Source organism: Phaeodactylum tricornutum, chromosome 9 (assembly GCF_000150955.2).
Source record: "Phaeodactylum tricornutum CCAP 1055/1 chromosome 9, whole genome shotgun sequence".
Classification (NCBI taxonomy): Eukaryota; Bacillariophyta; class Bacillariophyceae; order Surirellales; family Neidiaceae; genus Phaeodactylum; species Phaeodactylum tricornutum.
Window position 1 is genome coordinate 727,481 of NC_011677.1, and position 20,737 is coordinate 748,217.

The window sequence follows — 20,737 nt, forward strand, 5'->3', positions numbered from 1 at the left end:
AATAATGTTTTTGGTCGCATGAAAAAGTCGATCGTCCTTAGTTCTTGTCGCCTCTCCAGATTGTAATTGAGAAGCACATGATAGCCATGGTAGGTATGCCACTATCCCCTCCTGACGATAGCATTGGGAAGCATCCCGATGTTGGTACCGACTTTATGACGGCTTTGCTAACTTTAAAAACAGCGCTTGTAACAAGTAAAGATCTGCAAACATATGCCAACCTTTACCGAGATTATTGTCCTTTCAGGACTTGGGTGAATCCGTCTCAAGAATACTTCTCTTAATTCCATCATTTTTATGATTGCTGTAGCCCTGATATTCCTCTTCACAGCAGCCATGTTTGTGATTCACAACATCCTCGTCGAACGTCGCAACACCCTTGTAATAAGGAGTGCCACTGAAAACGAACGCAATTGAATCCAATTTTTCCGAAGGGATTCCGTAGCGACTAACTCGACCAGAGAAAGCACGAAACAAAGGTTTTGGTGATGGCACCTGGCTTGAAGAAGAGGCTGCCTCTGCTCCACAGAAAGGTCAAAAGTCGTTTCTGACCAATTTTTCAATGCCACCTACTATTGGCACCCATAATTGTGTTTTGAGGTCCAAATCTCTTGCCGAGCTCTACCCGTCGGCAAAAGACGTGTTTGCGGACATAGTGGGCCTCACTGCGTGGAGCTCTGTTGGCAAACCATCACAAGTGTTTGTACTTCTCCAAAACATCTATTTGATGAGATTTCCAAGTATCGTCGCATCTTCAAGGTTGAAACTGTTGGCGATCGCTACGTGGCAGTGGCTGGAGTATCTGAGTACCGAAAAGACCATGTTGTAGCCATGTCATGCATTGGTCACGATTGCGTCAATAAGATGAATTCGTTGGCGAAAAGCGAGAAGTGACGCTAGGTCCCGACTCTGGCAATCTGTCAATTCAGATGGAATACATAGTGGTCCGGTGACCACATGAGTTCTTCGCGGAGACCGAGTCCGTTTACAGCTGTTTGGTGACACAATTAACACAACCGCTAAAATCAAAGGTTCTGGAGTCTCTGAGGCTATTCGTTTCAGTCAGGAAACAGCCGAGTTGCTTCAGACTTTCGGCAAGGGACACTGGGTGAAACCAATAAGAGAAAGAATCACGGCAAGTGGCACAGGGAGCTAACGAAGTTTTCGTTCACGCTGAGCAGAAACCGTTCAGTTCAGTATCAGGAGCGGTGACGGCCAGTAGCACCGGAAGTGATCAAGAGGACTGTACATATGACGTGTGCCTGTCTAAAACCCCCAATGAGACTCTCGGCAACCCAGAATAGAGTAGCTCCAGGAATACAGATGTTTTGAAAAGGCATTTTCAACAGGTTGTTGCACGCCGTAACGCAGCAACTACAATGATTGTTTCATCCAATGGGACAGGCCAATTCCCAAATACAGACAAGCAAGGCCTTGAGATGAGCAAATATCGTGCTGCATTGAAGGAAGTACAGAAGATCATCAGTCTCCCGCAGTACCATTCTTCCATCACCAAGTCACAGCAGGATCCGGCGACAGCGCCGCTCAGCGAGAAAGTTTTGAGCCAGCTTGAAGACTACATTCGTAGCGCAAATGTATCGTGACAATCTCTTTCATATCATTGAGCACGCCAGTCAAATGTCAGTGATTTGTCGTCAAAGCCGTGGCGGCGACCGACATAGTCGACAAGGAATTGAAAGAGCTCCGAAACAACCGCTGGGCGAAGGCATTCAAACCGGATTGCTCCCAGGATAGTAGCAGCGGTACGCTTGCTTCCGTTAGCTGTCATGGCAGCATCAACCGCAAGGTCACTATTGTGATTGAGCATTTATCCGAGCCTCCAATGTCGCGCACACTATGCAGCAGTGGCATGTGTACCGGAAACGGAACGAGCGCTTTTTTATGGAGAGCTACAAGGTGTAATCGGACATGGCTGAGTTGAGGTGTATCCGTCAATTAAATAGTAAAAAGGGCGAAATGGGGTTTTCGACTTTCACACTATTCCTTTGGCGAAGAAGCCGAAGGAATGCGGCGTGGAGTCTCCAGCGATGAGTACTTGAATAATGCCTTGGTGAACCGGAAAGAATGGGAAATTAAGGGTCAGCGAGTGGTAAAAGAAATGGCGAACTCAATAAAGGCGATTGAATCAATACAGTCCATAGCCTTCAACATTCAACGTATACGCACTGATAAATGATCAAGCGTTGAGCTCAATTAAGATGAGTCTTTCTATAATTAGCGTTGAGCAACATTGCTTGTTGGTATTACCGGTTCACGCTTGTCTCTCAAGTCGCCGGCCTTCAGCACTAGCCGCCGGCTCCGCGTCGGTGTCGCCGCTATAGTTTGAGATTGTAATGCTACAGCTCATCTTCGTCATCACTATCGAAGATGTCGCGCTCTGGAAAGTCTCCGGTTACAACTTTTTTACCACGAACAAACGCACCGTATCGATCCATTGCTTCGAAAAACACAACACCGTTGTCCACTCCGTTATTCTGACCGACTGGTTCGTCGAAGCGAACACCAACCCAGTGGCCCGGCTTTTCCTGAGAAAGTTTTCCAATAAAAGCTATTTCGCCCCTCCTCTGACCCGGCTCTACCTGACAGCGTTGCCCAACCTGACAGTGAGCTACCGAGTCCAGTCCGTACTCATCTGATCCAACCATTTCTGACATTTTGATGGGTGCCACCACATCGGGTTCGTCCACAACAACTTTTCCCGTTGAGTCTACGATGAAGCCTTCCGGTAACGGCAAGTGTTGTTTGTGCAAACGCTTCGCTTCGGTTAAGGCTCGGTGCGTTGCCGCGTGCTTTCGCAAGTTGAAGTCAGGTTGACGCTCTCGCTGCTGGCGTCCCCAATCTCGTAGCGTACCTTTACGGGCATCGTATTCATCCTCCGTCATGCGATATTTCTCCACTAACGAAACATCTTCGTAAGCGCCTCCGGCAGAGCCCGAGTGAGGATTGAGGTCTACGCAGTGCACCCGCATTCCGTGGTGTAGGATACCGAAATAGCCCAGTTTGATGTCGTCCGAGGTTTCGGGTGGTATCTCGTGCAGTAAACTGTTATCGTCGTGGTTGTCGTAAACGAGCAAGTGCTGAAATTGAGCCGATGTGCCGGTCTTTTGGTGAATGCGCGTCCGTAACGTCTCCAGGCTATCATGTTTGGCGAACCGTAGCTCGGCGTGGCGTTGTTCGAGGTTGGAGTGTGTCACGTCTAGGACAACGAGGGCATCGTCGACGGTATCGTATTGTGTTTCGTCTCTGGCCATGACGTAGCTGCGTACAGCGAGTAAGTCGTGGTTGCGCATACCTTCTGGTGGAGAGGAAGATGACGAAGTCGCCATCGCCCTTTGACGAGCCCCGGATATATTGAAGAAGGAAACGACGAACTAAACGCCGTTGGAGCCGTCCTGTTGTGGCGGGTTCTTGGATCTTTGGCTCTGGAGTCGTCCCTGTGTCAGGAAGGCGCTAAACTGTCTGTTGCGGAATGATTACTAGTGAATAGCAGCGCCTTTTTGGGTCCCGTGTACAGCGACCGGTCTGTGTGAAGCTATTGTGGTACAAACATGCACCACACTAGCAGTATTACAAACAGTCCAGAGATGGTTGATTTTGACTGTGGCCGTGAACAGACATTCGAGACCCGGATTTCGAAAGCGGACGTGCCCGAGCCCTGAAAATTGGAATTCGATACCTGTGTTTGCGTTTCGCGGTCTGGCTCTCGATCCGATCGAACACTTTTACTGTTAGGAAGACAGACGACGTTGGACCAAACAGCACAGCCAGCAACTAGCAACTTACGGAGAGTAACGAAGGGCCGGCGGAATCTAGAAGATTGGTCTTCAACACACAACGGCATTGGTGCGCGCGATACGGTTTCAAAAGCTGGTTAGGGATTGAACCGGTAGGTTGAGGCAACTTTCCGTTGCGCAACAGGTTTACGGCGCGCGGTAGGCCGGCCAAAATCGAACTCAAATTGTGTCCGTACTTCTCTACTACCCTCCAAAACAACCAAGTCGACTTCTTCCTTCTGGGCATCTCTTATTCTGCCCACACCGCCTATACACCATGAAGTTTCTCTCGGCCAACACACTACTGTGTTTGATACTGGGGGTACCGGTGGCCCTAGCGTTGGTGCCTTCTTCGGGATGGAAGCTACCCGACGCGCGACCTTCGCTTCAATCTCGAAATCTACAGGTCGGTGAAGTGTTGGGGCAAGCTTTGACGGCTCCCGTTATTCTCGGCGGCATGTACGCCGCCGTCATGGTATTCAAAGAAAATGCCAAATTCAACGAAGTGGATCCAGTTTACCAGGCTTCAAAACCTGGGGAGACCGCCTCGCCCGATCCGAAGCCGGTATCGCCTCCGCTCGAAACCAAGGTCGTTCCCGAAAAAGTAGTGGAGCAACTGGAGACGGCCATGGACGACGCGACAGATGCCGTGGAAGAAGCCTTTCTCGGATCTACAGCGACTACAACAGTAGCCGCAGCACCAATGGAAGAAAAGTTCGAGAACAATCCTCCCGCTACACCCAAAGGTTTTACGCCCACTCCTCCCGAGAAGACTCTGAACGACCTCGTGAAAGAAGTCGGCAATACGTTGGAAAAGAACCGAGCCGTGGAGCGTACCGTGGCGTCGCGTAAACTAGCGCAACAACAAATAGAGCCTGCAGAGCCTACCATGGCCGACGATACCCCCAAGTCGGCGCTCGAAGCTGAAACGTTGACCCCAAAAGTCAAAACCGGTACACCGTCGGCAAACAAGAGCAAGCGCCGGGCAGCTATGCGCTTGATAAAAAAGGTGGTGGCACCTTGGCGAAAATGGAAGAATATCCAGTAAGCCTTTGTTCCTGATTGAGAAGCAAAAGTATGGTTTCTACTTGTTACGTGGACCGTGTGAATCATTGGATTGCTTGCAAAGGTTCTTCTAGTCAACTCCTCCTCCTATTACTAAAAAAGCTAAAGTGTTGTCCCCGTTGCTTAAATTACTCGTACGACACACCTTGCAGTAGTTGGTTGGATGCTGCGCTTTATCGAAGATAAAACAAGCCGCCTCCAGCAAGGTATACATAACTACAGTTGATGTAGAGAACCAAGTTTCCATTTCGAGTAACTGTGCAAAGAGAACAACCATCTTTTTGTCGTCTCAATTTTCCTTTCAAATTCAACGGTTTTAAATGTACAAATAATATTTTTGAATTCCAAATGATATTGTCCCAAGGTTCGGAAGAATGATACCATCGAACTTTCTGGAAACATGACGTGTCCCGGTAGCCTTCCCAAGGTCCGGCACTTTCCCATCACAATTCTCGACCTTGTTCTGCACAATCGACCCTGTGGACGCAACGTGACATTGTCCTTCTCCATAAGCAAACAATTTTCGAATAGGCACGTTCCCTTTTTCTCACTATTCCAACATTGGGCAAACAATCGACAGCCACTAGCATTGAGATACGAAGTAGAAAGGATGAGGTCAGAGCTTTCCAAATTTATGCTCGTGTGCATCGGCAGTGCGACGCTGCTCTCGGCGTGTTCCAATGCCTTTGTATCGATAGCGTCATTCAAATCTTCCGTATCTCGCAGCGACCGTGCGTATGGTACATCACACTCGTCTTCAGCATTGTTTTCTACCGAAGCCAAGGCGAAGACTTTATTTGATACAGTCGATGAACGTACAGGCAAACCGACGGGAACATCCTTCTTACCTGCCGATGTCGTTGAGCTCGCTGCCAAGGGAAATCCGATCGAGAAGGCCAAGCTGGCCAAGGACGGCACGTCGGCGTTCATCGACGTATACGAGTATGCGCGTAAGATCCGAGAAGGGGAAATGACCTGGGAAGAAGTAGAGAAAGCCGATCTCGATACGGTGCGTTGTCTTTTCTCGACAAGTCAACTTTCTTCTGTTGCTAGGGAATTCTGTTTATTGTACCGGCGGTCTTGTTCCTCTCACACTCGACCATCCCTTGTTTTTTGTCTATGTTATTTTAGAGACTCAAGTACGTCGGTATGCTGCACCGCGGCAAGCGCACACCCGGTCAATTCATGATGCGTCTCAAGGTACCGAACGGCATAGTCAATGCCGACCAAATGCGATTCTACGCCGACTGCGTGTCGAAATACGACGAAGAATTGGGCGTCGTTGACATTACCACCCGTGCAAATATCCAACTGCGGGGTGTCAAAATTGAAGACGCCCCCGACATTATTGATGGTCTGCATGCGCGTAACCAAACCAGTTTCCAATCGGCATTGGACAGCGTCCGCAACATGGTCGGAAGTCCACTGGCCGGTATTGACGACCAAGAAATGGTCGACACGCGCGAGTTCTGCAACGCCCTGAACGACTTGGTCAGTCTCGACCCCGTCACGGAAACCCGTGGCAATCCAATGTGGGGCAACTTGCCGAGAAAATTTAATATTGCCGTATCCGGATCCCGAGATGACTTTGCCCACACGCACATCAACGATATTGGATTGCAACCTTGTCCCCATGCAAAAACGGGCGAAATGGGCTTTAATGTGGTGCTAGGCGGATACATGTCGATTAAACGTGTCGCTGAAGCCATCTCGGCGAACATGTGGATCAAAGCGGATCGAGAATCTGTGGTAACCTTATCGGAAGCAATTTTACGCATTTTTCGGGATGAATCAGAGCGAAAGGACCGTCAAAAGGCGCGTCTCATGTGGCTCGTTGAAAAGTATGGAGTAGAAGAGTGGAAGAAAGCCGTCACCAAGGAGATTACAAGCTACGATCGTGGGGTGTCCGTGGAAGATGCCCAGCCCGCGCCCTCCGGTAAATTCGAACGTCGTGAACTTTTGGGAATTCACAAACAACCACAAGACGGCAAAGTTCGCGTTGGCGTTCTAGTACCGTCCGGACGACTTAGTCGACACGAATGCCGTGAGATTGCGGACATTGCGGACAAGTACTCGGACGGCGAAGTTCGATTGACCGTCGAACAAAATATCATTTTTCCCAATGTTGATGAAGACAAGGTTGATGAGCTCCTCGCGGAGCCTGCATTTGGCGCTGGCAAGCGACTGAAAACAAATCCTGGATTTATCGAAGGAAACATTGTGAGTTGCACCGGAGCTCAATTCTGTGGATTGGCGTTGATTGAAACAAAGAGCAATGCGGAAGCACTAGGCAAGAAACTGGAACGACTTGTCACAGTTGACCGTCCTATTCGCATACATTGGACTGGGTGTCCTAACTCGTGTGGTCAAGTTCAAGTCGCTGATATTGGAATCATGGGCGGGCCGGCCCGCAAAGAAATTGATGGAAAGAAAATGGCAGTCCCCGGATGCAAGATCTTTGTTGGCGGCCGTGTCGGCGAAGATGCTCATTTGGCACTGGAACCGTATAAGGAGGGCATTCCGCTGGACGACGACGATCTTCTGCCAGTGTTAGTTGACATTCTTAAAACTGAATTCGGTGCGAAGGAAAAGAGATGAGCACCTGTTGGGTCGCGTTTTTTGACAGGCGCATTGTTGTACTCCGCGATCCGTCAGTAAATTCAATATTGCATACTATCACGTAAGGTCAGTGGAACAAACAGCATTAAACGACAACAACAAAGCAGCGGTCGCAATCACCAGGCGACAGTAAGTTACTAGATGAGACCTCTGTACCTTAAAACGACGCAAATCTATTTTAAAGTCTCAATGAGGTCGTTAGGCAAAAGTCCAATGTCAAGGACCCAGGACAGCGGCGTTCCGTGGACGATGCGCACTCAAGTGCACCGTCCGCTGCTAGGCCAAGCGTAAAAGCTTGACATTGTCTCGCCACATACTTCCTTGACCTTCGTCATCAACAAAAGATAGTTACCGTTTCTTTCCGCTATTTTCTCCCCACACACATCGATTGTTTACAGTTAGTTTTGGGGTTGATTCTTACGAGCTTCAATCTTGACACGTCGTTTATACTCCGCTTTGTTGCTCAGGAAAAGATTGATTGCTTCCGATTGTGCCGGCGAATCTGGATTGGGATCATCCAGCAAGTCCTGAATACCCGTCAATACCTGCTTAATTGTAATTGCGGGGCGCCAACCTTCTTCCTCGTTCAAAATTGATAAGCATATTGTCCCCGATGGATAGACGTTGGGATGAAACAGCGGAGGAAAAAACTTGCCTACAATTCCGAAATGAACGCAAATCTGTGAGGACTTGCCTTGCTGCAGAGACATCCGATACATCTCCTGGTGATCCAGCAAATCGACTTGAACTTTGTCTTCGCCTACAGCATACTTACATTTGGGCGGTCGTGACGGATACTCTTCCGAGAATTCCATCCGGACTTTGAACAGACCCCCTTCCCAATCGGTACCACTTTTGCCGGGAATACCCGCTTCCCACGTAAACATGTCGGAACTACCGTCACCTTTGGAGGTTGGCCGGGCATAAAAACCAATCGGGTGATCCTTGCGCCAAGCCTTGCGCTCCTCACTCAAACGGCCCTTGGCGATACCGGCGGACATGTCGATACTTTTACGAATGCTCTTTCGATGCAAGAAAATATGCAGCAGTAAAAGTTCCGACGACTGACTTCGAAGAGGCTGTAGTGAATGGCAAAAGCTATCTCGAAACGGAAGCACGACGGTATCGGCGAGAAAGACGCGACAGTGGCGCACCTAACCGACTTCAGGTGGGTAACGACAGGAAGCACCATTGCTTACGGTCCGTTCTTCCTTCACGGCGTATCCGCACGCCGGTTCTGCGCTGCTACCGTGGAGATCCTTGAGAAGTGACCCGGTCGTGAGATGGACAGACGCAGCTTTTCCACAGCGGATCTGTTAGTAAAAGAACATGGGTTTTGGTAGGCAGCCTACTTGGCACGTTTCTGCCAAACCGACTAATGAAACAGCAACTGGAACCAACAAGCGTATCTTGTCATGACGTCAGTCGAAGATGCCTTTGGAACAACCAAGCGAGACCAGCAACACGCGATACAAGCGATATAAGGGATATGTGCCATCACGTGCCCTCTTTCGCAGCCTTTTCTACCACAACCGACAATACCCTCAGTCCGTCTCCCTCCATCACTTCTGGCCTACAATTCTACTATCTTACAGTTCAGCTCTCATCATGAAGTTTTCCATTGCAACAACAGTGCTCCTGGTTGGATCCGCCGCCGCTTGGTCCATGAAAACCGGTAAGAACGAAACTACGTACTCCATTTTGGATCTTTCGTGTCGCTGGAGGCCTCGGATAGCGCTGTGTCTCGGAATCTATCGAATTTTGAGTTGATATACGTTCAATACGATCCACTTTTGCCCTCTTCGTATCACCATCATCCTACGCGGCAACACTCTCATACGAATTGGAGCTCACTTTGTTCGTTGCTTCTGTAGACGGCCCGAGTTCTCGCCGCGGCTTTTTCGAAAAGTCCGCGGCCGTCGCTGCCGGGCTTGCCATCGGATCGGCCCCGGTCACGGCTAACGCGTACTCGGTCCCCGACCTCGCGTACCCCTTCGAAGCTCTCGAACCTTACATTGACACACCCACGATGAAGATCCACCACGACAAGCATCACGGAACCTACGTTGCCAACATTAACAAGGCTACCGAAGGCAAGGACGAGGTGCCCATTCTTGATTTGATGGAGAACGCTATCGAAGCGGGTCCGGCCTACCGCAACAGTGGCGGTGGGCACTACAATCATGCCTTTTTCTGGGACGAAATGGCTCCTCCGGATCAAGCCAAGAACACCAAGCCCTCTGCGCAGCTTGTCGACCTCATCAATGCCAGTTTCGGAAGCATGGACGAAATGAAGTCCAAATTCGAAGCCCTCGCCGCTCCAGGAGCCACCTTTGGATCCGGATGGGTATGGGTTTGCGTTAACCAGAAGGGGGACGAACTCAAGCTCGTCAACACACCCAATCAGGACAATCCGCTCATGAAGGGAGTCGCGGACGAAATCATGTTCCCCATTCTGGGTTTGGATGTCTGGGAACACGCTTACTACCTCAAGTACCAAAACCGACGTCCGGAATACGTCTCCAACTTTTGGAATGTCGTCAACTGGGACAAGGTCAGCGAAAACTGTGCCTACGTGGTCGAGAAGCACGTTGGCGTGAGCGTTCGCGGGTAAACATATATCCACCATTCCTTTCACTGGAAAGGATGCGCAGCTAGCAACGTCCGTGACTACTGGGTACTCAAAGCATCCCAGCCAGCATATATGAACGTTCCGATAAATAGCTAAAGAGCTACAACGATTCGAAATTAGACGATTAGTTTTTGATCTTATCAGAGGTCCTCTGGAGGGATGGGGAGTCTCGTTTTAGCGGACTAAGTTTGTTAGGAGAACCCACACGGCGTGGCCGACTAGTTTCTCTTTGCAGTTATTTCGTCTTTCTTGAATCGTCAGTTCCCGTCACTGCTGCAGCGGAAGTGCTCGTTTCTAGATCGGTCCGTAGCTTGGTGACCAATAGGATGCTTTTGGCATGCTGAGCCATTTGCCAGTCCATGAACGCGTAACAAAGGGTAACGATAACGTGAAACACGAGGACAACAGGAAAGTCTCGCTTTCGTACGGTGCTTTCCAGCTTGGCTTTGGCCAAGAGATCATCAATGCAACCATTCGTTCCGTGCTGCGCAGTTTGATACCGATGAATTCCAATCATGGGAACCATAAGGAGTGTGGCCAGAATGTAGCGAGAATTTGAGAAATCGCTGTGCGACTCTTCGTCTTTAAGAAAAAAAGCAAGCAACGTAGCCATGACGACAGCTAGCAAATTCACCGCCGAATCCTTCAGTACGATCAGCATTGCCTCGTTTCCTGGAATCAAATTAGCATCCTTTTTTTGTACGCCATTCCAGGCTTTGATATCTTGCAGACAGGCTGCCATGGGCGATTGCGATTGATGAAAAGTCAAAACGATTAGCAAATACGAAAGCATCAGTAGATACTTTCTCCATTGTTGATGTAGAACCTGGGTCGACAACTTGTTTTGCATCACTGTGGCTTCGGCCTGGTCGATTTGAGCCGTCAAGGATCCGTTGCGATCCTTAGATTTCTTGCCTCGATGAGGTGATGCGGCTACAGTACCAGAATCGTCTGTTGGTGTTGCCGCGGCGCTTTTGTTGGCGCTTTTTTTCTTCTTGGCCATAGTTACTCTGCTTCACAGTCAAACTGTCCAACGTCCAGAACTCGTGGAGGAATGTGATAAGTTTGTCAACGGAACGAGAGTATCCATCAGAGACCTCCAAAATATATGTAGTCTTTGCGATTGGTTGCGAAACATTGGAAAACGGGGAATCCCGGATAGACCGTGAGCAGTTACAAGGACGTATGCCAAATGTCGCATCAACACGAAAGGCGTAGGACGGCTAGGAAAGGAAAGTGCCCTGGGCTAGAACTATTTACAAAGTTCAGGGCCCACGTCCAGCAAAAAGGAACCACTTGAGGGCTCTACTAGCTTTTTCCCTTGTACATCACAGGCCATTAGAAGTGCGTTTGATACTTTCTCTTTTTTTAATTGAGTTTGTAAATTGAGTGTTTTGGTTCTTTGTGCTTGCATGAGATTGGTTTGACCAACAAGGAAAGTGTACAAAGTCCCAGACTATGTCCTTCTGAAGGGATTAGACCTCGTCTAGGCTGTGTATAACTGCGACTAGATTTTTCCTACTTTTCGAAACTCGCTTGCTTTGTTCACATAAACTTTAGTGAAAAGAAAATCGACTAGCAATACGCAAGTGACGGGGATTTGATTCTCACGATATGGCTAGGTTGGCGTTTACTTTTTCGAACGGGCGTGTACCACTCTTAGATACTGTGAATGGAGCAAATCCAGAAATCGATCGTCTTGGACCAGCGATAGCAAAGCAAGCTGGAGCGACTTTTTATCCAAGGCAACTCCAGTTGGCGGACTAGCGTGCGATGTAGACGTAGAATTCGTTGCTTCGGCCGCGGCAACGGACAAGACTGACGCCATGGCGGTCGCTTCGTCAGCGGATGCCGCTCGGGGCGCTGCCGCAGTCGTTGTCGCCGTACCGTTACTCTCCGATGTGGTACTGATTCCCAAAGTCGCCAGTGGTACGTGCCCCTTTTTCACGCGTTCAATGGTCATTTGTAAGGCCTCATTCATGGCGATGCGCTCGTCGGCAGAGTGGAACCAAATACCCCGTATACACGTCGTATCCTCGACAGGCTGTTTAATAATCAAGTAGGGATCCTGGTGCTGCAATTGCATCACGGGCGTAATGGACATGATAAAGTTTTCGGCAGAGTTGCGGTTCAAAACTATAGCTTGATAGGGATCGCTGGATTGCTTGGTAACGACGAGAAATAGGGATCCTTCCACGTCGCATTTTCGCCACGCATTGTCCGAGAATTCGTACAGTACAACGTGCGTAGCCGTGTTTTCGATGGAGACAATCTCGTTCGAGCAGGTGCGCTGTAACAGACGTAAATTGGCCTGTCGACGCGCTTGTTCCGAAGGAGGACCCGCCATACTGTGCAACGTCGGCTAGGGGTGTGTGATGTTGGTCGGAGAACAGATATTTACAAGTAATTTGCGTGATCCTCCTGTCGGTCGTTTGGGCGTACTCTTAGCCACTGGAAAGTCCTGTCGAGAATTATGCTTTTGGCGTCGGACGAGTCGCGACACCGTGACTTGTAAAGACGACTAATGGGATCCAACGACGTGACCTTTTTAAATTCTCCGGGTCTTTGGAGCGGTTGAGCTCATTCCCGTCCTTGACCCGAGTCGTGTTTGATAATTCGATAGCGCCATTACATTCGCCGAGTACGATCGCATCGGGAGGGCGCAAGTCTTGGCTGCTGCGAAGGCCAAAGACCGTGACCGATCCCATTCTAGAAACGGCTCCTTATTGTCCTTACTATTAATCCGATTCGATCTTTACTTCCCGTCAATTGTTGGCTCCCATTTTTGATCCATATACGCACCAAGCGATACTTTTTTATATCAACTTTGTTTGATCCGAACGCGATCGATCCTCAAAGACATGTTCAAGGTCAAACTCCAAGTCGGCAATTTGCCGTCGAATCGTCTCGCACTGACGAACAAGGTGTACGTATCTTCCAACACGGCCGCCAAAATTGGAGAATTCTACGCAGGCCACGGCATTGAGCCTCTCAATAACTCGACAGCGTATTTGGTGGCGGTGAATGGACACCCCTATGCCGTGGAGGGACATCCGCAAATCGATGAGGGTCAGATTGGTCTCAACGGCCTTCAGCGACGGTACGCCAAGCTCAGTTTGGCTGCGAGCGTCACCATGCAACCCTTACAACCCTATCCACCGGCACCACTCGCGGAACTCGAATTGGCCGTTGACACTCTTTCCAAAACAAAACGCGACCCCAAGGCCAAGCCCAAGGACATTGATAGCGAACGTCTCGCGCAAACCGTACTGCTGATTCTGGAAGATCAGGTCTTGGAAATTGGTCAAGTTATGGCGTTGGATTTCGAAGGCACCAAGCTGGAATGTACCGTCAAGAATATGGGGAGTCTGGCCGATTTGAAAAAGAAGAAAAAGGACGAAACGGCAACGTCTACTACCACCATGGGACAATTGCTGGCGCCTACGTATGTGTGCTTCTCCCGTGCCGAAGGGTGCACCGCAATCGTCCTGACGGGAGAGCACGTCGCCGAAGGTGCCGGGGGTGGTCAGGCTCAAAATATTTTCCTCAACGATTTTGATTTCGAAAAGCTAGGCATCGGCGGTTTGGACGCCGAATTCAACCGCATCTTTCGACGGGCCTTTGCGTCACGAATCTGGCCACCGCACATTATTCAGCAAATGGGCATTGCGCACGTGCGTGGTATGCTGCTCTATGGACCGCCGGGCTGCGGAAAAACACTCATTGCGCGCCAGATTGGCAAGGCGCTCAATGCGCGTGAACCGAAAATTGTCAATGGACCGGAGATTCTCAACAAATTCGTTGGCGGGTCGGAAGAGAAAATTCGGGAGCTCTTTAAAGAAGCCGAGCAGGAACAACTGGAAATGGGAGATAATTCTATGTTACACATTATCATTATGGACGAGATGGACGCCATTTGCAAGCAGCGTGGGACGGTTAAGGATGGAACGGGTGTACAGGACTCAGTAGTTAACCAGTTGCTCTCCAAGATCGATGGTGTTGATTCGCTCAACAATATCTTGTTAATTGGCATGACTAATCGTAAAGACATGATTGATGATGCCTTATTGCGGCCCGGGCGTCTCGAAGTACACGTGGAAATTGGATTGCCCGATACGGCCGGTCGCTTGCAGATTCTTAATATTCACACGAGGAACATGCGCAAGGCTAACCGGGTCCTGCAGGATGTCTTGGACCGGTTGCCTGAACTAGCCGAACGGAGCAAGAACTTTTCCGGTGCCGAGCTTGAGGGTCTCGTCAAGGCCGCATCATCGTACGCCTTGACACGCTGCGTAGACGTTAAGGACTTGACTAAGGCACCCGATACGAAGAATTTGATGTTGCGCTGGGAAGACTTTGAACGCGCTCTGGAAGATGTGGAGCCCAAATTTGGTGCCAAGAGCCAAGAACTCAAGGCTTATTACCGGAACGGATTTGTTCCATACGGCGAATCGTTTGATTTACTCATGGGCACTTTGGAGCGGTTGGTGGAACAAGTACGAACATCGACACGAACGCCGCTCATGTCAGTCTTGTTGCAAGGCCCACCATCGGCGGGGAAGACAGCCATCGCTGCGAAAGCGGCCGTCGATTCGGGGTACCCTTTCGTACGCATGATTTCCGCAGATGAAATGATTGGGTACTCAGATGTGAGCAAATCCCAAATGATTCACAAGGCGTTCATGGACTCGTACAAGTCACCATTGTCGCTAATTTTTATTGACGATCTTGAACGCATTATTGACTACGTTCCAATTGGACCACGGTTCAGTAACACTGTACTGCAGACACTCTTGATTTTGCTGAAAAAAGTTCCGCCGGATGAAGGGCGTCGTTTACTGGTGATCGGTACCACGTCTTGCCCACATTTACTAGAGGATTTGGGATTGGTCCAAGCATTCGGGGTCACGCAAAGCATTCCTTTGTTGGACGATCCTGTGAACGTTGTGGAGGTGCTGCGTACCGCTGCTCATATGAGTGAAATGGATGCACAGGCCATTGCCAAAGCCATCAACAAGCCTATTGGTATTAAGCAGCTTTTGATGGTTGCCGAAATGGCGAAACAAGGATCAGAAGGTGGTCGCGTGGATCCTAGCGTTTTTATGGAATGCCTTCATACAGTTGGGTATTAAAAGGTATGGCTTTCAGACGACCAATATCTAGAATTGACTAGTGATTAATATAATCAAACACTGCGCTGTCCACAGTTTGTCGGTACCCGTCTTCCCTTCGTATTCTAGTGCGAAAATTGCCTTCGGTCCGAGGCATCGCGTTTCCCATATGGGTTGTCAGCAGAGAACGCATGCCCAGATCCAGCTAGTCTGGCAGTTTTGCCGTCAACTTTTTTCTTTCTTTTTTCTTTTCCAAATGCCAAATCAACGCGAGGCGGTGTTGTAAAGCCAAAGGCCACACCTACAGCCTGTAGATCCAGCTCGTGCACGTTGAATATATCACGGTGAGAGTGACTTGCGTATGCAAGAAGGTAGCTTCGATAGGCGTCACGCGACGCTCGATTCAGATAATAGTTGCTTTCAATCAACCGGTAAAGCTGAGACTGCACATTTGCAACCTTTGTGGTTGGGAAATCATATTCATTTAGAGTCACCTTTGCGGCCTTAAGGTAGCGCAGAAATCCCGTTTCTTCTGGAGTCAAAAACAGCAAGGCTCGTCCAGATCCCTTGGCACCTCGAGCTGTGCGTCCTACACGATGAATATACTCCTTTGGATCGTCCGGTGGATCGAATTGGATGATCCAGTCAACACGAGGAATGTCAAGTCCACGAGCTGCGACATCTGTACACAACATCGTGCCAATATCGCTCTTACAAAATTGAAAGAATGTCGTTGTACGCTTTACTTGCTTCTGGCGACCATGGATATCCATAACAGGAACGTCAATATAGTTCAACAGTTCAGCATGGTATTTGACCGAGTTGCAGGACGAAAAGAATACCATAATCTTCTTTTTCTTGTTCTTTTTCAGAAACGTGAAAAGTAGAAGGAAACGCTTGTCGGATGGGCAAGTCACATAGCCTTGCTCTAGTCCAGCAGCAGTAGCCAAGTTAGTATCGCTCGGAATGTCGACAAAAACCGAATTCTTCGGATTGATAGAAAGTCTCGCCAAATCCTCGACTTTCTTGGTTTGTGTAGCGGAGAAAAGCATCGTCTGTCTTTCCTTTGGTAGCAATTTCAAAATAGAGCGCAAGTCGTCTTCAAACCCTTGTTCTAAGATGCGATCGGCCTCATCCATGACCAACGCCAGTAAGTTACGAAACACAAAAGCCTTTGTATTTTGTAAATGATCCAACAAACGACCGGGAGTACAGACAATGACATTCACTCCTTTTGCCAAGCGCTCAGATTCCGTTCGTCTGTTTGCTCCACCCATAATCAGACCATACGTCTGACTGTGCTTTCCATGCGTGCAAAGCTCTTGGAGAACGCCGTAAATCTGCATAGCCAGCTCTCTTGTCGGAGAAATCACAATCACCCCCGTTCCATTTTTGGACGTAAACTTTGCTTTATGCAAAAGCTCAATACAGGGGATCAAAAAAGCGAGAGTTTTGCCAGATCCGGTCTTAGCTGCTCCAATGAGGTCCTTTCCTGTCAGAAGAGGCGGAATCGCTTTACTCTGAATCTGTGTCATGCGAGTAAAACCCAAATCGTTCAATCCGTACTTCGTCTTTTCGGACAATGGCAGGTTTTCGAAAGTGTCATCCTTACTTTCGGCATAAAAATTGGGCTTTTCGCCATCTTCATTACTGTCAACTTGCTCAGTCTTCGCCTTCTTCGACTCTGTAGGTTGCTCGTCGTTGCTGCTCGTACTAACCGAGCGTTTCTTTTTCATTGACACATCTTCTTCTTCTTCCGTCGTCGGTTCATGTTTCGCAACTGCTTCCTCCGAAGTCGGTTCATGTTTCGCAACTGCTTCCTCCGAAGTCGCTTCTTCCGTGACAGGATTTAGGTCCTTTGCCTCCTTGCGCGTTTTCTTGTTTTTCTTCCCCATGTTCGTCAAATCCTTACATGAATCGGTTTCACAGAATAATGCTGGCGAAGATTTCCAGAGGAACCGTTTCCGGCCCTTCCAGATTGTTCGCTGTTGTTGGATGGTAACTCTCGAAATGGTTGGTCAATTGGAACCATAACCAGTGACGTCACAACCAGGAAAAAGAACTGATTGTGACTGCGATTGCGAAAACGTTGCGTAAGAGTTATCGTGAGGAGTTTCGGCACTTTTTCTCCCTGACATTGGAAAAAATGGGTGGAAGATCAAAACTACTTATATTAATTGTAAAGTCAGATATGTGTCTATGCAGCACTTTGCATGAGTGCGCGAAGGATACTCAAGGCCAACAATCCTAGCTAGAGGAGTGTAGATCACCCTACACTGTTCATACAGCCTCAGCAAACTACGATATCAGAAGGAGGAAGACGAAGAACAAAAGAATTCCATTCATAAGTTTACGATGTTGAATACAGCCGTATTAACCAGCGATTGTAGTGAAGGAAAGTATTGCACCCCTCTACCGTCGTTCCCGTCCATTTCTTGGAGCAATGGAAAGTTGACCCAGGTGCTGGCTTGAAATGCTTGCAGGTCGACTGGTTGCGTGGTTATAAAATTCACTTTGCCTCCGCTAGTATCCATGTCCATGCATCCCGCAATCACTGATTTACCCATTGATCGCACTCTGGCGACCGCGTCGGCTACAGCAGAGCAACAGTCCACGTGTGACCAAACCGCGTTGGCATTTGCGTCTACGATTTTAGAAACAATACCATCAACTGTTGAAGCCGTGTTACATTGGACGCCGGTAGGAGGAATGACGCTCGAATCGGTAACCTCATTGTAGTACGTTGCACATCGATCGTTGATGAACGTGAGGTCAGGTCTTGCATTAAAACAGAGTGGTGTCGCGTTTGTGCCACTCAGAAGCTGCAGAGTTATGCGTCCGGCTTCCTTTCCGTAGTCAGAGTCTTGCAGATAGCCAATGTAAGGTAGACGTGCAAATCCTGTTACAATCGCTTCAATTATCACGTTGTTGTATCCGGTATTGAATATTCCAATGTGCGGAAGCACTGGATTTGATGCTATACCTCGGATCGTCTGAATCAATGAAACATCTTCGGAGGGGTCGGTTGACATCATGGCAGAAACTCCTCCGATCGTACTCGCAACAAGGTTTACCTCGACCAGAATGTCAGCCAAATCCCTCGTAGGAGTTGCCTGCGAATCATAGCCAGTCATCACGAAGCAGGTACCCGCGGAATCACTGGCTGACTCGATTCCACCGTAAATGTTGTCCCAGAAGGGCTCAAACCCGCTGATGGTTGAGGAATCAGCCAACGCATGAGTTACAAAAACTGCGGTCGGTCCATCGAACGAGCAGCATCGCTCGGGATTCCGAGTAATGACTTCATTTACTTGACTAAGAATTGTCTGCGCTACATCACTTGCGCAGCCAATGGGTGCAGCCGTTTCAACCCCACCCCCTTTGCCTTTGCCCTTTCCCTTTCCTTGGCTGCTGTCTGCCTTACTACTCCCGCTCCTTTTGCCGCTCCCACTTCCTTTCCCGCTTTTAGAGCTCGTTGATGATTCAATTTTCAATTTGTCGCTCTTTTTCATAGATCGCGACTCTTCCGGTTGCTTTCGTTTGGACTTCCCGCTACCAGTGCTGTAAGGAGGAAGTGCAGCCGGTCGTTCTCCACCGGACTTCGGTGAAGGCGACGGTGGTTCAGACCCAACAGGGAATGTGTCGCCTTTCCCTCCACTACCAGAAGGGGTTTCATTACTTTTCTTGTTTTTTAAAGTCCGGCCGTGACCGCTGTTTTTTCGAGAAAAAGGGCGCAATCTCTGCTCATCACTGGGTTCACTACTTCCATTTGTTGTTCCGGCTTCTAAGTCTGAAAATGTAATTGCAGCATCGGTAACAACTGCGATAGAATACGCTGTCACAAGAGCAAGCGCCACCTTCATCGTCAAACGGATCGTACAATTTGGACTTTACATAGTGAGCCCATTCGCAACAGCCCGTGGAATACCCGAAGATCCGAAAGAAGTCTTTTATAGCTGGAAAACTTGGAAAATGTGGCGACCAATTTTTTACGGATGTCGGCAGGCATGCAATGTTTTCGCTTATGTGAGCGACAAATATTTCCTACCTCACCAAAGACTTCAATATGGGCGTGCACCGTAGCGTACACAGCAAATTTGAACAATTTTATTTTGACATTTACAGTGAGTTGACTGTATGTAAATCCTCACTTCCGACAAATTTTGTTCGTCCTTCCGATTGGAACTGCAAACACATTTAGATAATCGCGCCCTACAAGAGCCGATGTTTCCGCGGAGCATACAGAAAGACTTGAACGGTCGTTCAATTGGCGAGAAAAAGCAGAAACTGAGGACATAAAAGAAATATTTATGGTATCGGAAAGGCGATATAGATTTTGTTTAGAAAAATTGATCTTCAATCTATTATCTATTATGCTGAAGGACGTGGCGCCTCTCCTTTCAACAATTAATATTGTATTGTTACGTAAACTCGAAGTCGACGAACGCAAATCATCTACCGCTCGCCCTCATCCAGTCAAGTCCTGACATGTATGTCAGCGCAGCTTTTCAAAAAATGTTGTCTGTCCTCTGTACGTATCCAAATGTTTCGCTTCTCTGCTCGAGTGACTGACTCCTGGTACCGAACTTACAAATGGAAATTCGAGTGGTTCACCCTGTTTCCACGATCGCGAAAGACGAAGGCGTTTTTACGAGCGCAATGAAACGGGGTGTGACTAGCGTACTTTGTTGTCCTTTAGCGTTCACCAATACTTTTGGTCTTTTACGAGCAGCACAATAGTGTAGATATGCAACGCGCAGCCCTTCGATCCGTGTCCGCTTTTCAGCGCAGCAATCAATGCCGAGAGCCAATATTAGCCACAGCAATACATCGGCAACATACTCGTACTCGTCCTGCTGCCGCAGTAGGCCATTTCCACTCGGTAGCTGGTCGACTATCTCTCGATGATAAAAATGATGAAGAAAAAAACCGGTCCAGGCATGAACTTTCAAGTATGTCGATTCAAGTTGCACCCTATCACACTACATCACCACCGGAGCGAGCCGTGGCGATCATGATGAGCTTAGGCGCACTTTCTGCAGTCTCTTATGCTGCATCCAGCGGCGTAAAAGCCTACAGAGAATGGCAAGCATCATTGCCAGAAGAGCCTCCAAAAGAAGAACAAGTCAAAGAGAAAGTGAACGACGAGAGTCAACAGAAAGGAAAAGAGAAAGAGAGCGATGGCGCACGGGAGAACGTGTTTGCAAAGTGGTTTGGTGTAGGTGTTGGTTCCAAGTATTACGAAGGCGGCTTTGAAGATACCATGACACGAAGCGAGGCAGCCCTGATTCTTGGCGTTCGCGAATCTAGTGATCCGAAGCGTATCAAGGATGCGCATCGCAAACTGCTCATCCTGAACCACCCAGATACCGGTGGTTCAACATACATGGCCGGAAAGATCAACGAAGCTAAGGAACTTTTGCTTAAAGGCAGACGATCTTGAAACTATTCGAGAACATACTGTGTTAAGAAGGTTATAGTCCATGAATCGTTCAAAGATGGCTCTTTTCAGTGGG

The 20,737-nt window shown here is 48.7% G+C and overlaps 11 protein-coding genes across 11 annotated transcripts; 5 read left to right on the forward strand and 6 right to left on the reverse strand.

Annotated features, from left to right (window-relative positions):
• Positions 1-2,372: 2,372 nt before the first annotated feature.
• PHATRDRAFT_5738 (predicted protein) lies at positions 2,373-3,236 on the reverse strand (the record flags this gene model as incomplete). Its single annotated transcript, XM_002180663.1, has 2 exons — positions 2,373-2,713; positions 2,837-3,236. Coding segments are annotated over 2 exons (741 nt in total), but the record flags the coding sequence as incomplete, so codon positions are not given.
• Positions 3,237-4,071: 835 nt separating this feature from the next.
• On the forward strand, positions 4,072-4,842 carry PHATRDRAFT_36175 (predicted protein; the record flags this gene model as incomplete). The annotated part of the gene is made up of 1 exon (XM_002180459.1): positions 4,072-4,842. The coding sequence occupies one exon, from the start codon at positions 4,072-4,074 to the stop codon at positions 4,840-4,842; it is 771 nt and encodes a 256-aa protein (XP_002180495.1).
• Positions 4,843-5,376: 534 nt separating this feature from the next.
• Positions 5,377-7,637, forward strand: PHATRDRAFT_27757 (predicted protein). The gene is made up of 2 exons (XM_002180460.1): positions 5,377-5,868; positions 5,991-7,637. Exons 1-2 carry the CDS (start codon positions 5,470-5,472, stop codon positions 7,455-7,457), a joined length of 1,866 nt encoding a protein of 621 aa, XP_002180496.1. The 5' UTR covers positions 5,377-5,469; the 3' UTR covers positions 7,458-7,637.
• PHATRDRAFT_27762 (predicted protein) lies at positions 7,633-8,479 on the reverse strand (the record flags this gene model as incomplete). Its single annotated transcript, XM_002180664.1, has 2 exons — positions 7,633-8,133; positions 8,254-8,479. 2 exons carry the CDS (start codon positions 8,477-8,479, stop codon positions 7,877-7,879), a joined length of 483 nt encoding a protein of 160 aa, XP_002180700.1. The 3' UTR covers positions 7,633-7,876.
• Positions 8,480-9,441: 962 nt separating this feature from the next.
• Positions 9,442-10,092, forward strand: SOD1 (precursor of mutase superoxide dismutase [Fe/Mn]; the record flags this gene model as incomplete). Its single annotated transcript, XM_002180461.1, has 1 exon — positions 9,442-10,092. A coding segment is annotated over one exon (651 nt), but the record flags the coding sequence as incomplete, so codon positions are not given.
• Positions 10,093-10,345: 253 nt separating this feature from the next.
• On the reverse strand, positions 10,346-11,113 carry PHATRDRAFT_36180 (predicted protein; the record flags this gene model as incomplete). Its single annotated transcript, XM_002180665.1, has 1 exon — positions 10,346-11,113. One exon carries the CDS (start codon positions 11,111-11,113, stop codon positions 10,346-10,348), a length of 768 nt encoding a protein of 255 aa, XP_002180701.1.
• A 605-nt stretch (positions 11,114-11,718) lies between these two features.
• PHATRDRAFT_46257 (predicted protein) lies at positions 11,719-12,568 on the reverse strand. The gene has a single exon (XM_002180666.1). It carries the CDS (start codon positions 12,455-12,457, stop codon positions 11,741-11,743), a length of 717 nt encoding a protein of 238 aa, XP_002180702.1. The 5' UTR covers positions 12,458-12,568; the 3' UTR covers positions 11,719-11,740.
• A 1,075-nt stretch (positions 12,569-13,643) lies between these two features.
• On the forward strand, positions 13,644-15,242 carry PHATRDRAFT_12620 (predicted protein; the record flags this gene model as incomplete). Its single annotated transcript, XM_002180462.1, has 1 exon — positions 13,644-15,242. A coding segment is annotated over one exon (1,599 nt), but the record flags the coding sequence as incomplete, so codon positions are not given.
• A 104-nt stretch (positions 15,243-15,346) lies between these two features.
• On the reverse strand, positions 15,347-17,116 carry PHATRDRAFT_46259 (predicted protein; the record flags this gene model as incomplete). The annotated part of the gene is made up of 1 exon (XM_002180667.1): positions 15,347-17,116. One exon carries the CDS (start codon positions 17,114-17,116, stop codon positions 15,347-15,349), a length of 1,770 nt encoding a protein of 589 aa, XP_002180703.1.
• Positions 17,117-17,563: 447 nt separating this feature from the next.
• PHATRDRAFT_36184 (predicted protein) lies at positions 17,564-19,084 on the reverse strand (the record flags this gene model as incomplete). Its single annotated transcript, XM_002180668.1, has 1 exon — positions 17,564-19,084. One exon carries the CDS (start codon positions 19,082-19,084, stop codon positions 17,564-17,566), a length of 1,521 nt encoding a protein of 506 aa, XP_002180704.1.
• A 1,358-nt stretch (positions 19,085-20,442) lies between these two features.
• On the forward strand, positions 20,443-20,643 carry PHATRDRAFT_8096 (predicted protein; the record flags this gene model as incomplete). Its single annotated transcript, XM_002180463.1, has 1 exon — positions 20,443-20,643. A coding segment is annotated over one exon (201 nt), but the record flags the coding sequence as incomplete, so codon positions are not given.
• Between the last annotated feature and the right edge of the window lie 94 nt (positions 20,644-20,737).